Source organism: Salvelinus namaycush, chromosome 19 (assembly GCF_016432855.1).
Source record: "Salvelinus namaycush isolate Seneca chromosome 19, SaNama_1.0, whole genome shotgun sequence".
Lineage (NCBI taxonomy): Eukaryota > Metazoa > Chordata > Actinopteri > Salmoniformes > Salmonidae > Salvelinus > Salvelinus namaycush.
The window spans coordinates 42,567,603-42,587,695 of NC_052325.1; the positions used below are offsets into that span (position 1 = coordinate 42,567,603).

The following is a 20,093-nucleotide window of genomic DNA, read 5'->3' on the forward strand; positions in this document are numbered from 1 at the left end:
TTAGGCTCCCAGTTTCTACATTCCACCCCGGGATGGATCCGCATGAGAAGAATGCTAACTAAAATGTTCATTTTTTGTTTCAAGCAATAGGATATTTTGTTATATAATAATATATTGGATTTGTATTATTACATCAGCTCTAGAGGACCTTGTTGTAGAATAGTACATATTTGTATTCATAATCTAAAATAATAATGCCTTCAACAACTGGAACGACTGAGTCACCTTGATTGAACCAACGAGCATTCGCCGGCTAACAACACGCTAGTTACCTAGGATACCTGTTTCTTGTATGTAGACATTCGTAATTTTTACGACTACTTGATGAAAACTATTTCCTTCAGAGTTTTTGTAACATTAGTGACTGGCGTTTTCAAATGGGTGTAGTTCTACGGAATCTTCAGAACGTGGTGCCGCTGCGACGCGCGAGGCTACGGAAGGATGTGGAGACGTTGAGGCACATATTGGGCATCCAAAAATTTGATTTGGGAGTCATTTGCGTGGACAACCGCAAAATTCAACGCATCAATAACATTTATAGGAAAAAAAATATGCCCACTGATGTCCTCTCATTTCCATTCTATGAGGTTGGTATCTAAGTTCTCTTCCTAGCAGTCACCTGCCCCTGTCAAGAGATCTGAGATGTCATGGCACGGGTGTTAATGCACCACAGGTTCAAGATGCAGTGGTGGGATGGTCTCTGGCCTCTGGAAGTGTTACCCTGTTCGCTATGTGAACATTTTGGAAATTGAATTTAGGTAAAGAAACGGTGATCAATGTTTGTTTTGTTTTTAAAGGAGCTGAGGCCTGGGAAGCTGCCTTGCCCCATTTACAGAGATGAACTGAACCTTGGAGACATTTTCTTGGGGGTTGAATACCTGATGAAACAGTGCCAGCAGCAATCTCAGGATCTTCATGGAATTCTCACAGTGAGCAAGCTACTAGTGAAACAGCCACACAATGCATGTGCAACATTTATTTTATTTAACCTTTATTTAACTAGGGAAGTCAGTTAAGAACAAATATTTATTTACAATGACATACAACGCCGTAATATCATGCAACAGACATTAAATCACATTTTCAATCGAAGCCATTGTCTTTTTGGCGGGAGCATAAGAGTGAGGCGTGGTGGCCCACCTTGCCTTTTAGAATGGTGAAATACTGCATGATAAATGGTTTGTCCTGTGACTATCATGTGAACACCATTCACATGCAGAAGTATAAAGTTTCTAGTGAAATACTTGCCAGCACACACTAAATATGGTTCTGGGTCCCAAGATTGATAGACAGACCATTGTTTTTATTACACTAAACACTAGTAGTTGCATTAGTGCTTGTTCATTTGACTTCTTTTGTACCTCTTCTCCTTCCTCAGTCAGTCACTGCTCATGGAATCTGTCACTTGTTGGGTTACAGACATGAAACTGAGGAGGAGTGGAAAGAGGTATGGATGATAATTAAAAGTGCAATGGCTAGGTCCCACATTTTTTTTTTCAATGAAAGATTTCCTTTTAACAGTTGTATATCTGTGCTCCCAGATGCTGCAGAAGGAAAGCTACATACTTAATGAGTTCAACAGATTCACTGGCAGACAGCTGGTGCCTCTGACCAAGAAATGTAGCCAAGACAGGTGACCACCAAGAACCACCTGCAATGGAAGGCCTTTGAAATGGATGGATTTGGAAACGAATGGACTTAGCTTGGATGGATTTGGAAACTTGCAAAGATGACTTCTTGATCATGAATAAACTGCCCATTTCCAAGTGATAGCTACAGACCGTGTTAGCCTTCATGTGATTGCTGAGCTTTTACCTATGAAACTAGACAGACTATTCTTTTTACAATTAAACTGGACTACTCATGACAATTAAAAATGTCCAAAACCATTGTTTAAATTCATTTTTATTTTAAAATGCAATGTAGGAAGTCAAATACTGGAGCCGAAACAAACAAAAAAACTCAGTCCACTCTGCTACTCCTTTGCATTCCACATCAGACACGCTTGTCAACGTAAAACCTGTTCTTTCTCACTTAATGCAAGCAGGAGACCAGTAAATAGCTAGCCAAACCCTAATCTTAGCAAAAAGTAGTCTAAAAGATGTGAATACTGGCCTGCTCAGGTGTGATGAAACATCTGAGCTGGCCATTATAAAACAGACCTCTGCTAAAATAAATAGTTAAATCTTATGGCCTTATTAAAAGCAAAGCCTATGCAGGATAGCTTACGCATGTAATACACGTTTCTGCATTGTCAGCGGTTTGAAGGAACACATTCTTAACAAAGTGGTTGTGCATTTCTCAAAGTAAAGCGCTTTAGAAAAAGAAACTACCGGTTCTGTACTGGGAGGCACTAGGGAACCCCTAGGAGCGTAAGCTTATATAAAAAAAAAAAAAAGCAAGCTACTTTATTAATGTTTAGTTTGTCAAGGTGATAAAACATGAATAAAACAGCAACACAAACAGTCCATAAGTAAAGCATTGCAAGAAATTGAAGAACATTTTTTGAACACACCCGACTCAGCTCTAGAACAGAATACAAACATAAGCAGTACTGGCAAATCTATGCCACAAAATAAATATTGCACCACATGTATTCGATGCATATAGAAGAAAGTACTAACCTTAAATTAGCTTTTATTCCAACACAGAAGAATAAATCTTGGTTTTCGATAGATTATATTGGAAATTAAGTCAACCATCTGACACTTTCTATCAAAGTTCTTAAATGCATGATAGTTAATATCATACGAGTGCCAAGAAACTATTCAACAAATCATAGAAAAGAAACAAAAAGTTGGGGGCTAATCTCTCATGCTTGAATAAACAAAGAACATAGTCGACTCCTTTATTTTGAGTGCGCTGCATGTCTCATTTCTGAATGGACCTGGAGAGAAGAATGTGGGCTGTATGTGTGCTGACATCTTGAGCCTGACAGAAGCTACCTTGGTCTGTTTTGTTTAAAAAAAAGGGACAAAGTGCCTGAAGAGGGCAAAATGTGGACGGCGATCAGTAGTACTGGAGAAGGGTTCTCTTTAACCCGACATCTGATGGGGAACAGCTCTGTGCTGTTGGAGTGTGTTGGTTGGTGTGTGTGATTGATTGATGACAGACTGGTTGCTCAGAGGGGCTGCAGGACGGTCCTCCCTGCCTCGGAGGCTCCTCCACTGGCCCCTGTTCTCTCCAGCTCAGACAGCTCCTCAAAAACATCCCTGAGGAGAGGAGGGAACAAACACAGCAGTCAGTCAAGGCATCCACACCCATTATAGTGGGTTCCAGTGTATATGATACACACAACACCAAGTTAGACAAACATCTCCTACAATAAGTGAATGTACAACTTTATTTGTATTAAACCCCCCTAGCATTCTTCGAGTTAGTAGACGGTTTAATTTCCCCCCTTTATTTTTTCCAACAAAAGAAGAGCTTTGAACAAATGAGCTTTTCTAATTGCATGAGGGGGGGGTTGTTCCAGCTTCTGCTCAGTTGCCCATTGGTGTTGGCAGCCCTGCTTACTGGAGCTGGGTCTCGCTCAGCCGCCACTGGATTATACTCAGAGACTGGTGTAGTGCATAGTGACGGGAGGCTGGTTGCTTACTCCTTATTATAAACTGGGCTGTTTGAGCCCTGAAGTCTGATTGGCTGACAACCGTGGTATATCAGACTGTATACCACGGGTATATGACAAAACATTCATTTTTACTGCTCTAATTACATTGGTAGCCAGTTAATAATAGCAATAAGGGGTTTGTGGTATATGGCCAATATACCAGGCTAAGGGCTGTATCCAGGCACTCTGCGTTGCGTCATGCGTAAGAACAGCCCTTAGCCGTCGTATATTGGCAATATACCACACCCCCTCGTGCCTCATTGCCTAAGCATAAGAAAACAGGGTTTTGGTATTCAGTAGGGGATACCGTTGCAAAGTTTTTACAACTGAAAACAAATCTATGTTCTTATTGTACAAGTTCAGGACACGTTTCACTGCATTTTCTCCACTGAACACAACCCCACACTCCATCTGAAGCTGGGATAGGGACCTTAATGGAAGGGATAAGAGGGACACTCACTTGTGCATGTAGAAGAAGATGTATCCGCTGCGGTCGCGGTCCCTCTGCACCGTGGCCTCCTGCGTGCGCGACACGTCTAGGTCGTTGTAGGTCAGCCACGACTGCTTCTTCATGTCGTAGATGTCGCTGATGTAATGGCCTGAGGGTCGGGAGATTGAATTATAGGTTAATATTAGACTACAAGAATCCAGTGTTTGGGGTTCTCATGGTATCGTAATCATATGCTGCCTCAGCTCACACGACCTTATATTTTCATGCTTTACGTTGTTTCACGGATGAGTGATAATCTGTGGCTCCTGCTACACAGTAGTGCGTTTTGAGATGCACAGAAATCCATTGCTACCAAAAAATATTAATGACATTCATGCTTCAATATTCATTCAACTTGAACACATTTTTGGGTCCCACAAACAACAGTGCATCTCGTAACACAGCCATACATCGTAGCAGACTGTTGTTTATAAGGAGGGCAGTGCTTACCAGAGGAGGAGCTGCTCCCGATGTGACTGACTACACTGATCAGCCGGAAGGAGTTGGCCAAATCTCCACTCTGGGAACAAGAAAGGAAGAGGTGTTCAAGCCAGGACGTTTCACTCCATTTCAAAACGTTTCTCCTTACTTAATGTCAGACACCCAGAACTAAAATGTTGTGTAATTGCATCAGAAGCTCAATTAAGTTCTGGGGGCAGCGGGGGGGGGACATATACACACACACGTTAGAAAAGATACTAACAAGAATAGCCAAGTCTCGACCCCCCTAAACAGAAACTCTGCCAGTTTCAGGCAAGTCTATGGGCCAAATGTCCCATTTAGAAATTCGAAAGATGTGAGCACCTGCGAAATCGTGATTTGTCCAAATCATCAGTGACAAAAAAAAAATGCGTACCAGAACAAAGTTGCTCGTTAGTCGTCACATCTCAGCCTCTTGTAAGACGCTACTACCATTTATGTTATGTGCGTCTGTCCACGAGAGTTTACTCCCTACTGAACAGGACCCTGGTGAAGGCTGGTTAGTGTGGGAGATGAGGAAAAGGAGGGAGGCTCTGTACCTCAGCGTTCCTCTTCAGGTCCCCAGCCTCTGCTTCGCTGTACTCCATGTCCAGCACCTCTTCGTTCCCAGAATCCTCGTCTGAACACAGCAGCTCCGGCAACGAGTTGTTGAACTCTGGGAGGGAGAAACCAGCAGAGCAGATCAAGACACATGAAAACCACTGATATGCGCAAACCAGGGGTTGGAACCAGTTCAGGGAACCAAAAACGGAAAAATAATAACATTTTCAGAGGAAGTGAAACGGAACCGGGAACGAAAGGGATCTCTAGTGTTCTGGAACAAAACCGTTATTTTCATATCTTGCCTACGGCTTACTAACATTCTTTTTAGTTCCCAAAATATTTCTAATGTCTCGAATATAATTTGGTAATTTTGTGAAGTTATAATGCTAGTAACAGCCTAAACACATTCCAATTCACATCATGATTTTCAGAGCTTCAAGCCAAGCCCCCTCCATGTCCACCACATTGCCCTCTCCTCACCCGTGAAATTTCAGTCGCATCTCGCGCCTGCACTTATCTGACCAATCAAACATGTAAATAAGACAGTGATGTAAAGTACGTACGTAAAAATACTTTAAAGTACTACTGAAGTCGTTTTTTGGGGGGGGTATCTGTACTTTACTATTTCTATTTTAGACAACTTTATACTTGTACTTCACTACATTCTTAAAGAAAATGACTCCATACATTTTCCCTGACACCCAACAGTACTCATTACATTTTGAATGCTTAGGAGGACAGGAAAATTGTCTAATTCACACACTTATCTGGGGGACTCACTCAACACATGCTTAGTTTGTAAATTATGTATGAGGTTTGAAGCGTGTCCCTCGCAATCCATAAATGTAAAAAAAGAAAATGGTGCCGTCTAGTTTGCCTAATATAAGGAATTGGAAATTATTTATACTTTTGATACTGAAGTATATTTGAGAAATTACATTTACTTTTGATACTTAAGCATATTTAAAACCAAATACTTTTAGACGTTTACTTAAATAGGATTTTACTGGGTGACTTTCACTTTTACTAGAGTCATTTTGTATTAAGGTATCTTTACTTTTACTGAAGTATGACAATTTCCACCACTGATCAGGGATGGGCAACTGCCGGCATGCGGCCCGCAGGCCCCCTTTTGGAGGCCCTCGGATCAAATTCAACTCAACTTACTGTTTGTTGCAAGTTAGAATAGTAGAATACACAAGGTGCAATTTAGAAATTTGGTTGTGAATCAGCAGTTTCTCTATTGTTATGTCTGTCACTGATAGTCAATTAGCCCATGTCAGCTAAATGTTTTCAGATTGGTAAATTAGATTGCTGGGCGCTAAACTAAACTTGTTATCACGGTCAAATTATCAGCAAGGGACCCCCCTCATTGATTTTGTTAGTCTCACTCAGATACCATATTAAAACTGCAAATATTTCTCTCTACACTATGACAAAATGTGTAAAATTGCACAAAATGAACTCTAAAACTTAAGTCTCTCCGCTGTCAAGAGGTGGGCCACTAAAATGTTTTGCTCGCAGTGTGTGTTTGTGTGTGTGTGTGGGGGGGCAACTACAGCCCCTCATGATGAGTTCAGAGTGTGTGGCCCCCACCCCTATCAAAGCTGCCCCTCCCTGACCTATATGAACTGCTACTTTTTTTATTTATTGGTTCGAACCGGTTCAGAACGTATTTTCTGGTTGGAACACCGGAACTGATTCCAACCCCTGGTGTAAACACACACACACACTACTTTTCTTTTGTGAAGCTGAGTATATGCTTAAAAAGGGGTACTGGTGTCTATGATGTACCTTGCAGGCTGAGCTCTGTGGCTCTCTTGAGGTCGTCGTCCTCCCTCATCTCTTGGGCTTCCTGTAGGACATACCACAAATTGAAAATGTCACTGGATTGTATTGTGATGGTGCAACAAGGCAGCATTGCTGGATACAGGGTCAAGTAGACACCTAGTTGACATTATATAAAGTTGGTGGGTCAGAGCTTAAAACCCATTTTGGGTATTCACCAAAAAAAGCTGAGGGAAGATTAGCCTACATTACAAAAACATTGGTGAACCACCAACACCAGGTTAATCCAACAGTAAAATGTCAAAGGGTAGAGCTGTATAGGTCTCTCTATGTAATGGCCTAGTGTGTGTTGGGAGTCTTACATGCTCCTGCAGGCTCTGGGCCAGGGCTTGCTGCAGCTCCTGCTCCTCCCGCTCCTGCTCCAGGCTATACTGCTGCACCCAGTCCAGATCTCCCTGCACCCCTTCAGGTGTCTGGTTTTCCTTGTTTTCGTCCATGGTCAGGTCCAGGGAGTTCAGCACATCTACACACACAGATACACTCTGTTGCGCAAGGGTTGGTGAAACGCACATTTCAAAACAGTCCATGGTCTTCATGACTTAGTATAGGATAGTTCAAGGAAATTACAATTTCACAAATTTCATAATGGACATCTAGTAACTACAGAGAGTTGTTTTGGTGTGTAGTCTGTTTAAGCCTACACTTCCCTTTCTCTCCTGGCTGGGGTGTGTGTGTGTGTGTCGTGGTTACCTGCAGACGGTTTGTTGTCCGTCTCCAGCAGGTCTGGGTGGTAGTTTGTCTGCTGGGTGTCGGGGTCGGCGTCACCGAAGCCCGTGTCGGGGCTGCTGGTTGGCTCGTCCTCAGGGGCAGGGCAGGAGAGACCAGTGTCTTGACAACTCATCTCCAGCACTACCGCCAGCATCGCCTCATCGTTGATGTCTGACGCGTCTGTGTGTTGGACGCCTCGCTGGACCGAAACACACAACCAGAGCCCACCATGTCACACCGGACCTAAACCCACAGTATTCTTTCAACCTGGCCCTGCATGTGTCAGTGGTTAAGTTGTAGTAACTAATTTCTCCCCCCAGTCCCCCTACCTCCTCTGCTTTGTCATCAGGCAGACAGTCGCTGAGGCGTCGCTTGCGGCTCACCGCCTTCCGGCTCAGCTCCTCCTCGCTGTCAGAGTCCACCAGGATACTGCTGGAGCTGCCCCCCGCCTTCAGAGACACTTTCCTGGAGGAAGGAAATAAAGACAGTGGTTAGAAGATCCAAACATTTACACCAGTGGTTTTCAACCTGTGGACCGGTTGCAGGTGGTCCAACATTTTTTCATTTATTTTTAGAATCTAATTTTGTGATTTATAATTACTTTACACAATGCAAATTGTAATAACAATGTATTTTATTTAACGAGGCAAGTCTTAAATTCTTATTTACAATGACGGCCTACCAAAAGGCCTAGGACAAAACACACAACACGAGAAGAGACAACGCAACACTACATAAAGAGAGAACTAAGACAAAAACACAGCATGGTAGCAACAAAACATGGTACAAACATTATTGGGCGCAGACAACAGCACAAAGGGCAAGAAGGTAGAGACAACGACACATTACTCATGATTGAGTCTTTGAATGAAGAGATCGAGATAAAACTGTCCAGTTTGAGAGTTTGTTACAGCTCGTTCCAGTCACTAGCTGCAGTGAACTGAAAAGATGAGCGATCCAGGGATGTGTGTGCTTTAGGGCCCTTTAACAGAACGTGACTGGCAGAACGGGTGTTGTATGTGGAGGATGAGGGGTGCAGTAGAGCGCTCAAATACGGGGCAGTGAGGCCGAAGAGGGTTTTATAAATAACCATCAACCAGTAGGTCTTGCGAGGGGTATACAGAGATGACCAGTTTTTACATATGAGTATAGAGTGCAGTGATATGTCCTATAAGGAGCATTGGTGGCAAATCTGATGGCCGAAAGGTAAAGCACATCTAGCCGCTCGAGAGCACCCTCACCTGCCAATCTTTAAATTATGTCTCCACAATCTAGCATGGGTAGGATGGTCATCTGAATCAGGGTTAGTTTGGCAGCTGGGGTGAAAGAGGAGCGATTACGATAGAGGAAACCAAGTCTAGATTTAACTTTAGCCTGCAGCTTTGATATGTGCTGAGAGAAGGACAGTGCACTGTTTAGCCATACTCCCAAATACTTGAATGAGGTGACTACCTCAAGCTCTTAAGCCTCATAGGTATTACTTTTTGGGGTTAGACCCACAGAGAGAGAACTGCTCCTTAAAAGTAACTAACTTTGGCCTTCCGGGTAGCCTGAGTGCACTTATTTCTCATTTGCCTGAACGAGAGCCAGTCAGCCTGAGTATGCATGTGCCGAGCCTTTCACCAAATGCAATTCTTGAGGTGGAGTAACTCTGCAAGATCATGGTCGAACCTATTTTTAATTCTCATGTTTGTTAACAAAACCACTGAAAATATCAAAAAATAAGGTTCAAACGTCTTCGACAGAGGGGATCAAGGTGATTCTATACCATTTTAAAATAATAATACAACTATTAATAATAAGTTACATTTACTGATAAAATGTACTCTATATTTGACCGCCAAGATACTTTGTTAAATTCCGCCATTCCTGGAATGTGGTCCTCAAGAGTTTGCCGGTGATTTTCCTGGAATGGAAAAGTTTGGGACCCGCTGATCTACACAATGTTCCCATCAAGGAAACAAGAGACCTACTGTAAACATGATTGGTGTCCATGGGGTGGAAGTGTGTGGAAGTGATACCATAGTGTTAGAGAGGGGTTGAATGAGTGGCTTACCAAAGTAGTGAGGAGGAGTTCACCAACTGGGAGGCCTTCAGTGTTCGTGCCCTGTACAAAAAAACAGGGTGTGGTAAGGTCATTTAATTTCTGCAGAGCACATTAGAGTAGGATTGTATTGCATTGACAGGCAGAGTGGTCTTTCAATAATCCCTTTGGCGAGATGTGCTATTGAGATCAAAGAACAGATCTGTGTGTAGCCACGTGTGCACATTTGTTTCTAATCCTTGCCGATTAGTGAGTTTCGTGCACAGTTATAGCACATTTTCGGTCAGCAAACAGGTTTTGTACAGATAAACCCTGGAAAAAAGTCATGGGTGTGTGCATCAACTGCATGTGTGCTAGAGGAGAGAGGGAGATTACAGCAGGTAAGGCTACAAAATAATGACAGACCAACTAGTTAGCCAAATCAACACCTATTGTGTAGCCTGGATAGTTCTCGGTAGTTAACTATTATCATGTATTAATGTAATTGTCATCTCCAATGTCCTAACTACACCTAACTACACCATAACTACAAATGGCGACACGCAGTTGATCAACGGGTGCGTTAATAAATCAACGCTTACTCCGGCTGTAAAAGTCTGACAATTGGAAAGCTGGGATTCCCCTCTGTTCAACATTGGGCATGTCATTCTGACAACTTTAAAATATATTCTTAGATAATCCTAATTGAGAATTTAGTAATGTCTCCCATGCTGTCAATAGATCTCCCCTGGAAGGATGTTATCAATAAACAGCTACCTTGCTTTGAAGTAGGCTACTTTAGCCATTTGATTTTTTTTTTTAATATGGCAAGACCTGAAAATGGTTGTCTAGCAATGTTCAACAACCAACTTAAAAATATATTTTTTAAGAATAATGGGCAAATGTTGACAATACAGTGTGGAAAGCTCTTAGAGACTTACCCAGAAAGACTCACAGCTGTAATTGCTGCCAAACGTGCTTCTACAAAGTATTGACTCATGGGGTGTGAATACATATATAAATGAGATATTTCTGTATTTAATTTTCAATAAATTTGCAAACATTTCTAAAAACATGTTTTCATGGGTTATTGCGTATAGATTGGTGAGGAAAATAATCCATTCCATCCATTTAGAATTCAGGTTGTAACAAAATGTAGAATAAGTCAAGGGGTATGAATACTTTCTGAAGGCACTGTAACAGGCCTAATAACACATTTTATTTTGTAAAGTGGTGCCTTGCATCATACAACAATTTTCAGTTACCTTTTTGGCCCAAAGTGTTACAAACACCCCAAAAAATGTGGAGTGCAAAAATGAATGTCAAGCCTTGGTAAAATTGTATAATTATGCAACAAACGTTGGATAATTTTCACTGTGGGGTGCGTTTCTTACATGGTTCCATGTGCGCTCCAGCCCAGGCTGAGGGGAGGCTGCGTAGTGTCTGTGCAGTGGGACAGCAGTGTGAGATAGCGGGGAATCATCACCTGCTGGCCCAGCTTAGTGTTTAGAGACAGCTGGGCGTTGAAGCTGTAGCGCTTCAGGTGCAAGATAAGAACTCTGCATGGGGGGGGGAAGCAACAGAAAGGAATTAATTTAAGGTTCTGGTGAACCTCATACCACTTCTCATTCACTTTAACATCAGATCACTGTTGTAGACACACGGGCATACCTGGGGAGTCGGCTGAATTTATGAGTCACTGTCGCCGCTTTCCTGCTGCACTTTTCACAAGAATACTCGATTTCCTCCATCTGGAACACACATCAACACACATTCAACTCATCTACTTCCTATTAGGATTTGGATACTAGGTTAACTGTTTCATTGCATTTAGTGTGTGTGTGTGTGTGTGTGTGGGGGGGGGTAAAACCCAGTTTGCCTCAAGGGCCGCATTCGTTCTTCAACGAGATCCGGAGAGCCACACTGAAAAGTTGTTACATTTCCGTTGCGTCAAAATTTGCTAAAAAAATGATCCTCTATCCTTCATTTTTGGAATTTGATGCTCCCCGACTGTCTAACTTTCATTTCGGTGATTATTAGTGAGCTGGACAGTCCATTATTTCTTCAGTTTAAATTTGGTTTTAGTCATTTTAAAAGTATATTAAGTATGTCCCTCCCATCCAATTTGTTTTGTTTTGTTTTTAATATAAAAGTTGGTCACCCATGCTTTAGTGAGATGATATTAGGGCTGTTACGGTGACCGTATTACTGCCACACCGGTGGTCACGAGTCATGAAGGGAGTCGCAGTAATTAGGAGTTTCCAAGAGCTGATGCTGCTAACTGCCTGGTACTCAGCACTCTATTGTCCCTCTAATCACTCTGACATCAATGCAAATGTAATGGAAAATCTAATCAAACACTTCATGAGAGCCCATGAGCTCATGTTGCTCAACATTTCTATAGGCTATGCAATTGCGTGAGAAAACAGAGTGATGGCCTCTACTTATTAAAAGAGGATCCCATCATCTTTCTATAAGATAGGCCTACTATATTTATATCTCAACTTTCCTAATATTAAGCACATTGCTCATCTTTACAACAGAAGTATAGCCTACCTGGCTGGCATAAAAATGAACCCTGGGAAAAACATCCTCCATTTGCTATTTAAGTGCATACAGTAGATGTATTTTTCCCCCTGCCCGTTTTGAGACAGGTGCATGATAATGGTCCATTCTAAATCAAATTTCACACTTTATTTAGTATATGTAAAGACAAGATTAAATCAAGAATAGTCTGATAGGTGACAAAATTAGCCGATCACTTGTGAATGATATATCACTTGTGAATGATGCCCAGCGGAAGGCAAGAAACAATGCATACATTTTTTTGCGACTTTATAAAAAATCATAGTCCCAATCCTCATGTAGCCTAGCCCATAGACCTATATGTTTGGTAAGGTTAGTATCACAACTAAAGTGACCAAATAACTTCTTTAAATGAAGCACATTAATCTGCTTTACAAGGGGTATAGAGCCTAACTGGCATACATAAGCAGCCCGCCAGTTTCAAGTTTGGAGAAGATAATACCATACAAGTGTACCTTTATAATAAAAGCATTAAATGCATAATCCCATTTGCAGTCACTTTTGATAATGGTGTTTTCCCGCTAATGGAACATTCGCACTTATAGCCTGTTGACGTGTGCGCATTGCTGCGCTTATAATGTGAAGAAATAGCCTAATAGTTTATCAACATTTTAAGCTAAACATTCTGTTCTGTTGCATCAGCCTCATTGCATAAAAAATATGTTGTTATGCAAGTGGTTGTATTAATTTGGCATCCCACAAGTGTCTCAGACTATGTTGGGAATATGTATTTCTTGCACAGAATATAATAGGTCAACTTTTGTACTATAAGGGATAGTAGATTGGCATAGGCAAGTGCTTTTGCTGTTTGTTAGGCCTACTCATCTTGTTGGCTGACAAAGTAAATGTAGACAGTTCTTCCAATATCTTTAATATGCACCTCGGAATTGTATAAGGACACGTGCAGTTGCATCCCCGACGTGTCTGTCTTCACGTGACGGAGACCCATGTGAGTGAGAGGTGCTTCAGAGCACACAGGGAGAAGGAAATTCAAATTGTTATATTCAGCCCAAGGGCACAACGGCCACAAAGGGCATGGATTTCTTTAGGGGGCAATACAGCCAAACAAAGGGGATACCGCCGGGAAATCCGAGGCATTATCAAGTGCTTGTCAAATTGTGAATGAGAGACTGATGAAGTGTGAACAGCCTGCACAAAAAACAAAGCAGAGCTCATGCCTTTCATGTGACTTTTTTCAAATCATCATTAAAGTCGCATCATGCAGCCTTAGAATGTATAAAACATATAAACAAGGAGCCCAACGTTTGTAGAACAACTAAAGTTACATAAATAACTCTAAATTAAGCATATAGGAGTACCTGTTTCTTTAACCGCTCAACATAGAATGTGCGCACTCCCTCAACTCGTTTTGAGAAAAGTTCAGCTTTGTTCAATTGTATTCTTCATACTATAAAACATGATAAAATAATGGCACGGAATTCTAAGAAAATGTCTGCTAAATGAGTATAGCCCACAGCAATATGGCAAAGCCAGATAATGACAACACAGAGTATGCTATTCTGTTCTTCTGAAATGGACTACATTTTCTTCATATCATGTTTCTTTAGACCAGTCTAAAATAAATAATGGATTTATTGTGAAAGTGAAGGCCATATTACATGGATTTATTAGACTTTTTAAAATGTAGATGTCCAAAGATCTGCATCAGTGGCTTGTAGGCTGTGTGTGGAAGCAAGGAGATGCTAAATGTGTTCAGGTTAATTAACGGTCAATTACCGTGAGACCGGCAGTTATTTGCTTGACAATGCCCGGCCCTAGTTGATATACAGTATATTTGGACAGGAGCTAGCCTGGTGGTTTTTGGGGACAGTGGACACGCACCCTGAAGAAGAGGTCCAGAGAGTCCTGGATGGACCGGAGAGGGATGGTCTTCTTCCTACGAGGCAGGTCAATGGACAGGTCGTTGAACTGCTCCCGCTTGGTCACCACTTCTCCACAGCTGAAACCACACAATAGCACAACCTTTTTTTCATGATTTGTTGTTTATAACATGACATTCAGTCGGTCTTTATGTCAACTTCATATGCTTAGGAAAGGTAATACCATAAAAGCTAAAGGAATGGACTCTTAAAAGCTGAATCTATGACGTCTAATACACGTCCATTATTTTATTTTCCATCAGAGAAGAGATGTACCACCCAGAAATCCACAGTCTGAGGTGATGATTCACTCACCCTTTGCAGGTGATGGTGTGCTGCACCTCAAATTCCATGTTGACCACCACGGGGCAGGTGTAGGTGTGTGAGGTGTCCGCCTCCTCCCCAGGTCTGACCGCGGCCGCCTGCTGGGGGGCCTCGTCCCACGCCACCGATTCGCTCTTCCAGCTCTTGTTCACCTTCTCCATGTCCTCCTTAAGCTGGTCCAGGCACTGGCTCAGGAACTCATGGGCGTCCTGGGGGGGGGGGGGGGGGGGGGTGAGTATACAGAGCTACAAAAGAGCCGAAATGGTTGTGGTGCAAATATTATAGGTCTTACGTTCTGCATGTAGCCAGAGAAGCGCTCGGCTGTGGAGGAGATGGAACTCTTCACTCTCCTCAGCAGGTCTTTCTTTACCTCGGGGCACGAGATGTCCTTCTTGGCCAGCAAGTGGGCAAAGCGTCTGCACGCACAACAGAGAGGAGGGTCAGTGAGGGTGCAGGGCAGGTACACAAGTCAGCTGAGCAGTTAGAGAAATATTGAGTCATAGCCATGAAATCACTAAGCCACCTAAACAAAAACAGCTTTTAAAAGGGTGCATCCCTTGTTAAAGTGGAAATACTGGCTCTACTCAGTTGGTAGAGCATGGCGCATGCAACGCCAGGGTTGTGGGTTCGATTCCCACAGGGGACCAGTACGAAAATGTGTGCACTCACTACTTTAAGTCGCTCTGGATAAGAGCGTCTGCTAAATGGCTAAAATATTTTTTTTAAAGGGTGACTGCAGTAACAGTAGGCTACCTGAGTAGGGCGTTGGCGGGGACCTTCTTCCATGGGATTCCCTGCTTCAGCAGGTCATTGGAGAACGACGGCAGGCTGAAGAGAGACTGCAGGATGGCGTTCATGTAACACGTGTTGCCCAGGTTGGAGAATCTGCAGCAAAAAGGTTTAAGTATAACTCCATCTATGTACCACAACCACTGGTGAAAAGACATGTTTTCAACTGAAAGTATCTGCTTCGGCACATTAGGGTTGTAAGCGACAACAAAAAAATCTTTGTTGACCGAAATGTCTTCTTTCAACCAATCAATTGGCTGACATTCGTGTGTGTATTTTTCCATTTAGACACACCCTGTGTGTTTTAATAAAATCAACTATATGTATTAAGCTTTGATGCTTTAATTCTTAAGAGCCTACGCCGTTGGGGGGTGGGGGGATGGGTTCAAAGCTTGACATATGTAATTGTTTTGAGATGGTCATACTATGGATCATTTAGCCATTTGATTTTGAATATCAAGGACCCCTTTAGATATCCCAATTTGATGTTTTTTTCTTTTCTTCCATTTTTGATATAAAAACATACTACTATAGCCCAGAGAACTGCATTGAGTAACAGCCATAAAATGCCAAAAAAGACATTCAAAATAAATCAGAAACAAGGTTTTGAAGTGTTTGTCCTATATCTGGGAGATGAGAAAGCTCATGATATACAGTGCCTTCAAAAAGAATTCAGACTTCTACCAATCTGCGTGCCAGTTCTTTCATGGAACAGTTTAATTTAATTTATAATAACGTATTCGTATCTCAATCATTGTCATGTGGTTAATCAAACTTGTATTCAAATGAAAATTATACAAACCTAAAAAGTAACTTATACTGCCAACTACATAAAAACAATCACCTACATAAGCAAACAAATAAAAACATTGCAGCCTGCAGGTTGAAAATAGCCCGATAGAAATAAATGACATTGGCTACCCATGGCCTGTCTGCAACAAACTTTAAACATTGTATCAACTATTAACTTGGGTCTGACCCAAAGCACATGCTAGTAAACTTGCAAAATTGCATAAGATATTCTGGGCCTTCCGAGTTTCCCGTGCCAGTGAGCTCGGGACAGACACAGCTGTAAGCTATTTGCATAAGGGATAAGAAATAATCAGGTAGGCCTATTTTATGACATTTCCACTGGATCAGATCATGATATTTTTCCCTTTCATGCTGAGTAGTTATTGAAAAGGAGAGAGCGGGAAAGATTTTTTTAAATAAACGTCCCCTTTTTAGGACCCTGTCTTTCAAAGATAATTCGTGAAAACCCAAATAAACTTCCCAGACCTTCATTGTAAAGGGTTTAAACACTGTTTCCCATGCTTGTTCATAAACAGTTAATGAACATGCACCTGTGGAACGGTCGTTAAGACAAACAGCTTACAGACGGTAGACAATTAAGGTGAAAACTTAGGACACTAAAGAGGCCTTTCTACTGACTCTGAAAAACACCAAAAGAAAGATGCCCAGGGTCCCTGCTCATCTGCGTGAACGTGCCTTAGGCATGCTGCAAGGAGGCATGAGGACTGCAGATGTAGCCAGGGCAATAAATTGCAATGTCCGTACTGTGAGACGCCTAAGACAGTGCCACAGGGAGATGGGACGGATAGCTGATCGTCCTCGCAGTGGCAGACCACGTGTAACAACACCTGCACAGGACCGGTACATCCGAACAGCCCACCTACGGAACAGGTACAGGATGGCAACAACTGTCGGAGTTACATCAGGAACGCACAATCCCTCCATCAGTGCTCAGACTGTCCGCAATAGGCTGGACTGAGGGCTTGTAGGCCTGTTGTAAGGAAGGTCCTCACCAAACATCACCGGCAACAACGTCGCCTATGGGCAGAAACCCACTGTCGCTGGACCAGACAGGACTAGCAAAAGGTGCTCTTCACTAACGAGCCGAGGTATGGTCTCACCAGGGGTGATGGTCGGATTTGCGTTTATCGTCGAAGGAATGAGCACTACACCGAGGCCTGTACTCTGGAGCGGGATCGATTTGGAGGTGGAGGGTCCGTCACGGTCTGGGGCGGTGCGTCACAGCATCATCGGACTGAGCTTGTTGTCATTGCAGTCAATCTCAACTCTGTGCGTTACTGGGAAGACATCCTCCTCCCTTATGTGGTCCCCGTCCTGCAGGCTCATGCTGACATGACCATCCAGCATGACAATGCCACCAGCCATACTGCTCGTTCTGTGCGTGATTTCCTGCAACACAGGAATGTCAGTGTTCTGCCATGGCCAGCGAAGAGCCCAGATCTCAATCCCATTGAGCACGCCTGGGATTTGTTGGATCGGAGGGTGAGGGCCATTCCCCCCAGAAATGTCCGGGAACTTGCAGGTGCCTTGGTGGAAGAGTGGGGTAAAATCTCACAGCAAGAACTGGAAAATTTGGTGCAGTCCATGAGGAGGAAATGCACTGCAGTACTTAATGCAGCTGGTGGCCACACCAGACACAGACTGTTACTTTTGATTTTGACTGTTTGCTTGCTGTTCGAGGTTGAGAAAACATTACTTTGAGAAGCTCCAGGGCTCATTAGTGGTGGTGCATTAAGCCAATCAGAAATACTATCAGATCCCCAAATGGGCACATTTATAGGCCTACATTTGCGCACAGGCCAGGTAGCCTATAGGCCTACTTCCATGCATAATCAGGTGCGCGTCCTTACTAAAAATTGACAGGAGCGCTCAATACAAAAGACTAACTAAATTGACAAAACTCGTAAATGGAATAAAATAAACCCATACTTGTTTCTCACAAGTGTAGCATAGGTTGTGCGCTCTGCAAACAATGTGTCCCCTCCGACAATGAGAACAGCAAAAAACTGGAATACTAATATATTTAATGCATTAACAGAAATTACCATAACCAAACAAACATTAGTAGATGAAAAAATATAGGAATTAACGGCAAATGTACTGCTGGTGATTTATGTAATGGAGAATTGATAGACACTAACACAAATAATTCACACAATGAAGTTAAACCAACGAATGTGCACAAATTGGCAGGAGAGCGCGCATTCTGGAGAGAGACGTGCATTGTGCATCTTAGCCACACTTCCCTTCGTCTTGGACTGTTGCCATCCACGCAGCCTACACAATGTATTAGTCTCGGCCCCCATAATGGATTAGTTCACAGAGATGGGCGTGAATAAGACCGGCGTCTCGTGTTCCTTAAATTGTATTTGCAAATGCTTGACAAACAATCGACTAACTGGGGTCAGCCGTATGGCACATTCATAACGAGCATTAACAGATATAGTAAATCACACATTACTGGTAGGTGGGCAGCACTAGAAAAGCCCCTCATTGACTCCGGAGGTTAACTTTAGAATCATCAGTATAACCCTGGGATGTCTCCTTACCCTTGCAGTGGAGGCTGGGGCTGGGCCAGAGTGGATGGTCTCGGCTTGTTCCAGCCACCGTAGTCCAGCATGGGGCGCACTTTCTTGAAGGGGGTCGAGTGATTGGGTAACATGAGACTTCTTTTAGCCGAGGTGGTCTGGGATGTACTGGATGGCCTGTGGAGGGAACGACAAATGTTGAACTCAAGGTGTGGCAGCATCTTAATGATGCGTAAGTATGTTTTCTTAACATCCATGGGACAACCTGGTTAAATAAAGGCGCAAAAAAAAAACGTACTTACCTGTCTAGGAAAGAGTGACTCGTGGAGTAGTCTTTGGTCACCGATCGGCTGCCGTAGAATGACGTGGGCTGAAGTGGCGCTGGAACCAGTGAAACTGGTGGGAAAGGTAGACAGTTATCACAGGGCGGCTAGAGACGGCACAGTTCTAGTCTGGAGAAGGTTATCTCAGTCTGACGAGGGCTTACCAGAGCAGCGGTTCTCCTCTGCCTGTTTCAGCTTGTCTTTGCAGCTCAGCAGAAACTTCCTGGAGAGGTCCGACGTGGTCTTGTTGTTGCTGAGATACAAGAAACAGTTTAGATTCACTGGTGCACAACTCTGCCCTACAAAGGCAAAGTGCAGTAACAGCAAATTTGGTCAAAAAGTTTTGATCTGTTGTAATGGCAGTTTCCCCTTTACGCTAAACCGGTGCTGCTAAATCATGGCCGCCACTGTAAAAACACCTACCCCCTCACCCCCACTCGCTAGACACCCCCAGGCCGCAATGGACATAAGCCTAAATTGACAGGAAGGGAGGTGAAATTAACCCTTTGCTTGGTAAAGTAACATTGTCGTTGTCATACCTGGATGAGTCATTCTCCTTGGGGTAGTCCTTAGTCAGGTCGCTGTCAGAGGCGAGGTGTCTCTTCCTCTTCTCAATCCTGAAGGGGCAAAAGATGGTTCTGAAGATGATGAATATGAAGTACACATTTTTAAATGTCCCTTTAAGAGTGGTTATGAGACCAATGCACACATGAAGACTCTAGCCTCTGTCAAATGAAGAAATGCAATCTCAGGAGAAAGGCTAGCGAGACAAAAGAGTGGTGGAAGAGGTTGCATTGTGATTCTACACCCCTCACCCAGAAGTCCGCACTTGTTCATTCCCCCTTGTGAATTTATAAGTCCAATCCACTTAAATAAACAAGGGGGGAAAGTATGAGTGCAGAGTCAGGACGGCGCCTGTGTGTGATGCTTTATCTACCTGGATGGTCGGTGTGTTGGCTTGCCTACCTGTTCTCAGACAGCCCACTGCGGGAAGGTGTGGAGGTGACTCTGCTGGGACTGCTTAGGGGTTTGCGGGGCATCGTCTCTTCCCTGTTGTCCACACTGGGTCGTCTGGATGTTGACTGAAACAGAGCCAGATTTAAATGAGTAATCTTTTCAGAGAAGCAAAAACCAGGAACAGTATGGTT

The 20,093-nt window shown here is 43.1% G+C and overlaps 2 protein-coding genes across 4 annotated transcripts in view; one reads left to right on the top strand and one right to left on the bottom strand.

Moving 5' to 3' along the window:
* Positions 1-14: 14 nt before the first annotated feature.
* ybey (ybeY metalloendoribonuclease) lies at positions 15-1,891 on the top strand. The gene is made up of 4 exons (XM_039015037.1): positions 15-587; positions 798-929; positions 1,379-1,447; positions 1,542-1,891. The coding sequence occupies exons 1-4, from the start codon at positions 378-380 to the stop codon at positions 1,635-1,637; spliced, it is 507 nt and encodes a 168-aa protein (XP_038870965.1). The 5' UTR covers positions 15-377; the 3' UTR covers positions 1,638-1,891.
* Positions 1,888-20,093, bottom strand: part of LOC120064448 (ubiquitin carboxyl-terminal hydrolase 37-like) — a 24,345-nt gene continuing 6,139 nt past the window's right edge. For all 3 annotated transcript variants that reach the window (XM_039015033.1, XM_039015032.1, XM_039015031.1), the window contains 20 exons: positions 19,912-20,027; positions 19,485-19,562; positions 19,110-19,198; positions 18,925-19,018; positions 18,644-18,799; positions 15,246-15,377; positions 14,785-14,908; positions 14,484-14,701; positions 14,131-14,248; positions 11,374-11,453; positions 11,097-11,261; positions 9,736-9,786; positions 8,009-8,144; positions 7,662-7,878; positions 7,274-7,434; positions 6,918-6,978; positions 5,120-5,235; positions 4,551-4,620; positions 4,071-4,209; positions 1,888-3,212 (listed from right to left, as the gene is read on the bottom strand). In XM_039015033.1, coding sequence (XP_038870961.1) covers positions 3,122-3,212; positions 4,071-4,209; positions 4,551-4,620; positions 5,120-5,235; positions 6,918-6,978; positions 7,274-7,434; positions 7,662-7,878; positions 8,009-8,144; positions 9,736-9,786; positions 11,097-11,261; positions 11,374-11,453; positions 14,131-14,248; positions 14,484-14,701; positions 14,785-14,908; positions 15,246-15,377; positions 18,644-18,799; positions 18,925-19,018; positions 19,110-19,198; positions 19,485-19,562; positions 19,912-20,027 — 2,412 coding nt within the window. In that variant the 3' untranslated portion in view covers positions 1,888-3,121. The remainder of the gene's footprint in view (positions 3,213-4,070; positions 4,210-4,550; positions 4,621-5,119; positions 5,236-6,917; positions 6,979-7,273; positions 7,435-7,661; positions 7,879-8,008; positions 8,145-9,735; positions 9,787-11,096; positions 11,262-11,373; positions 11,454-14,130; positions 14,249-14,483; positions 14,702-14,784; positions 14,909-15,245; positions 15,378-18,643; positions 18,800-18,924; positions 19,019-19,109; positions 19,199-19,484; positions 19,563-19,911; positions 20,028-20,093) is intronic.

Excerpts from the sequence above, each read along its gene's own strand:
- ybey (XM_039015037.1), top strand. The coding sequence starts at position 378 with ATGGGTGTAGTTCTACGGAATCTTCAGAACGTGGTGCCGCTGCGACGC. Across the intron at positions 588-797 it reads TCTCATTTCCATTCTATGAG|GAGCTGAGGCCTGGGAAGCT; the intron begins GTTGGTATCTAA and ends TTGTTTTTAAAG. Across the intron at positions 1,448-1,541 it reads CTGAGGAGGAGTGGAAAGAG|ATGCTGCAGAAGGAAAGCTA; the intron begins GTATGGATGATA and ends CTGTGCTCCCAG.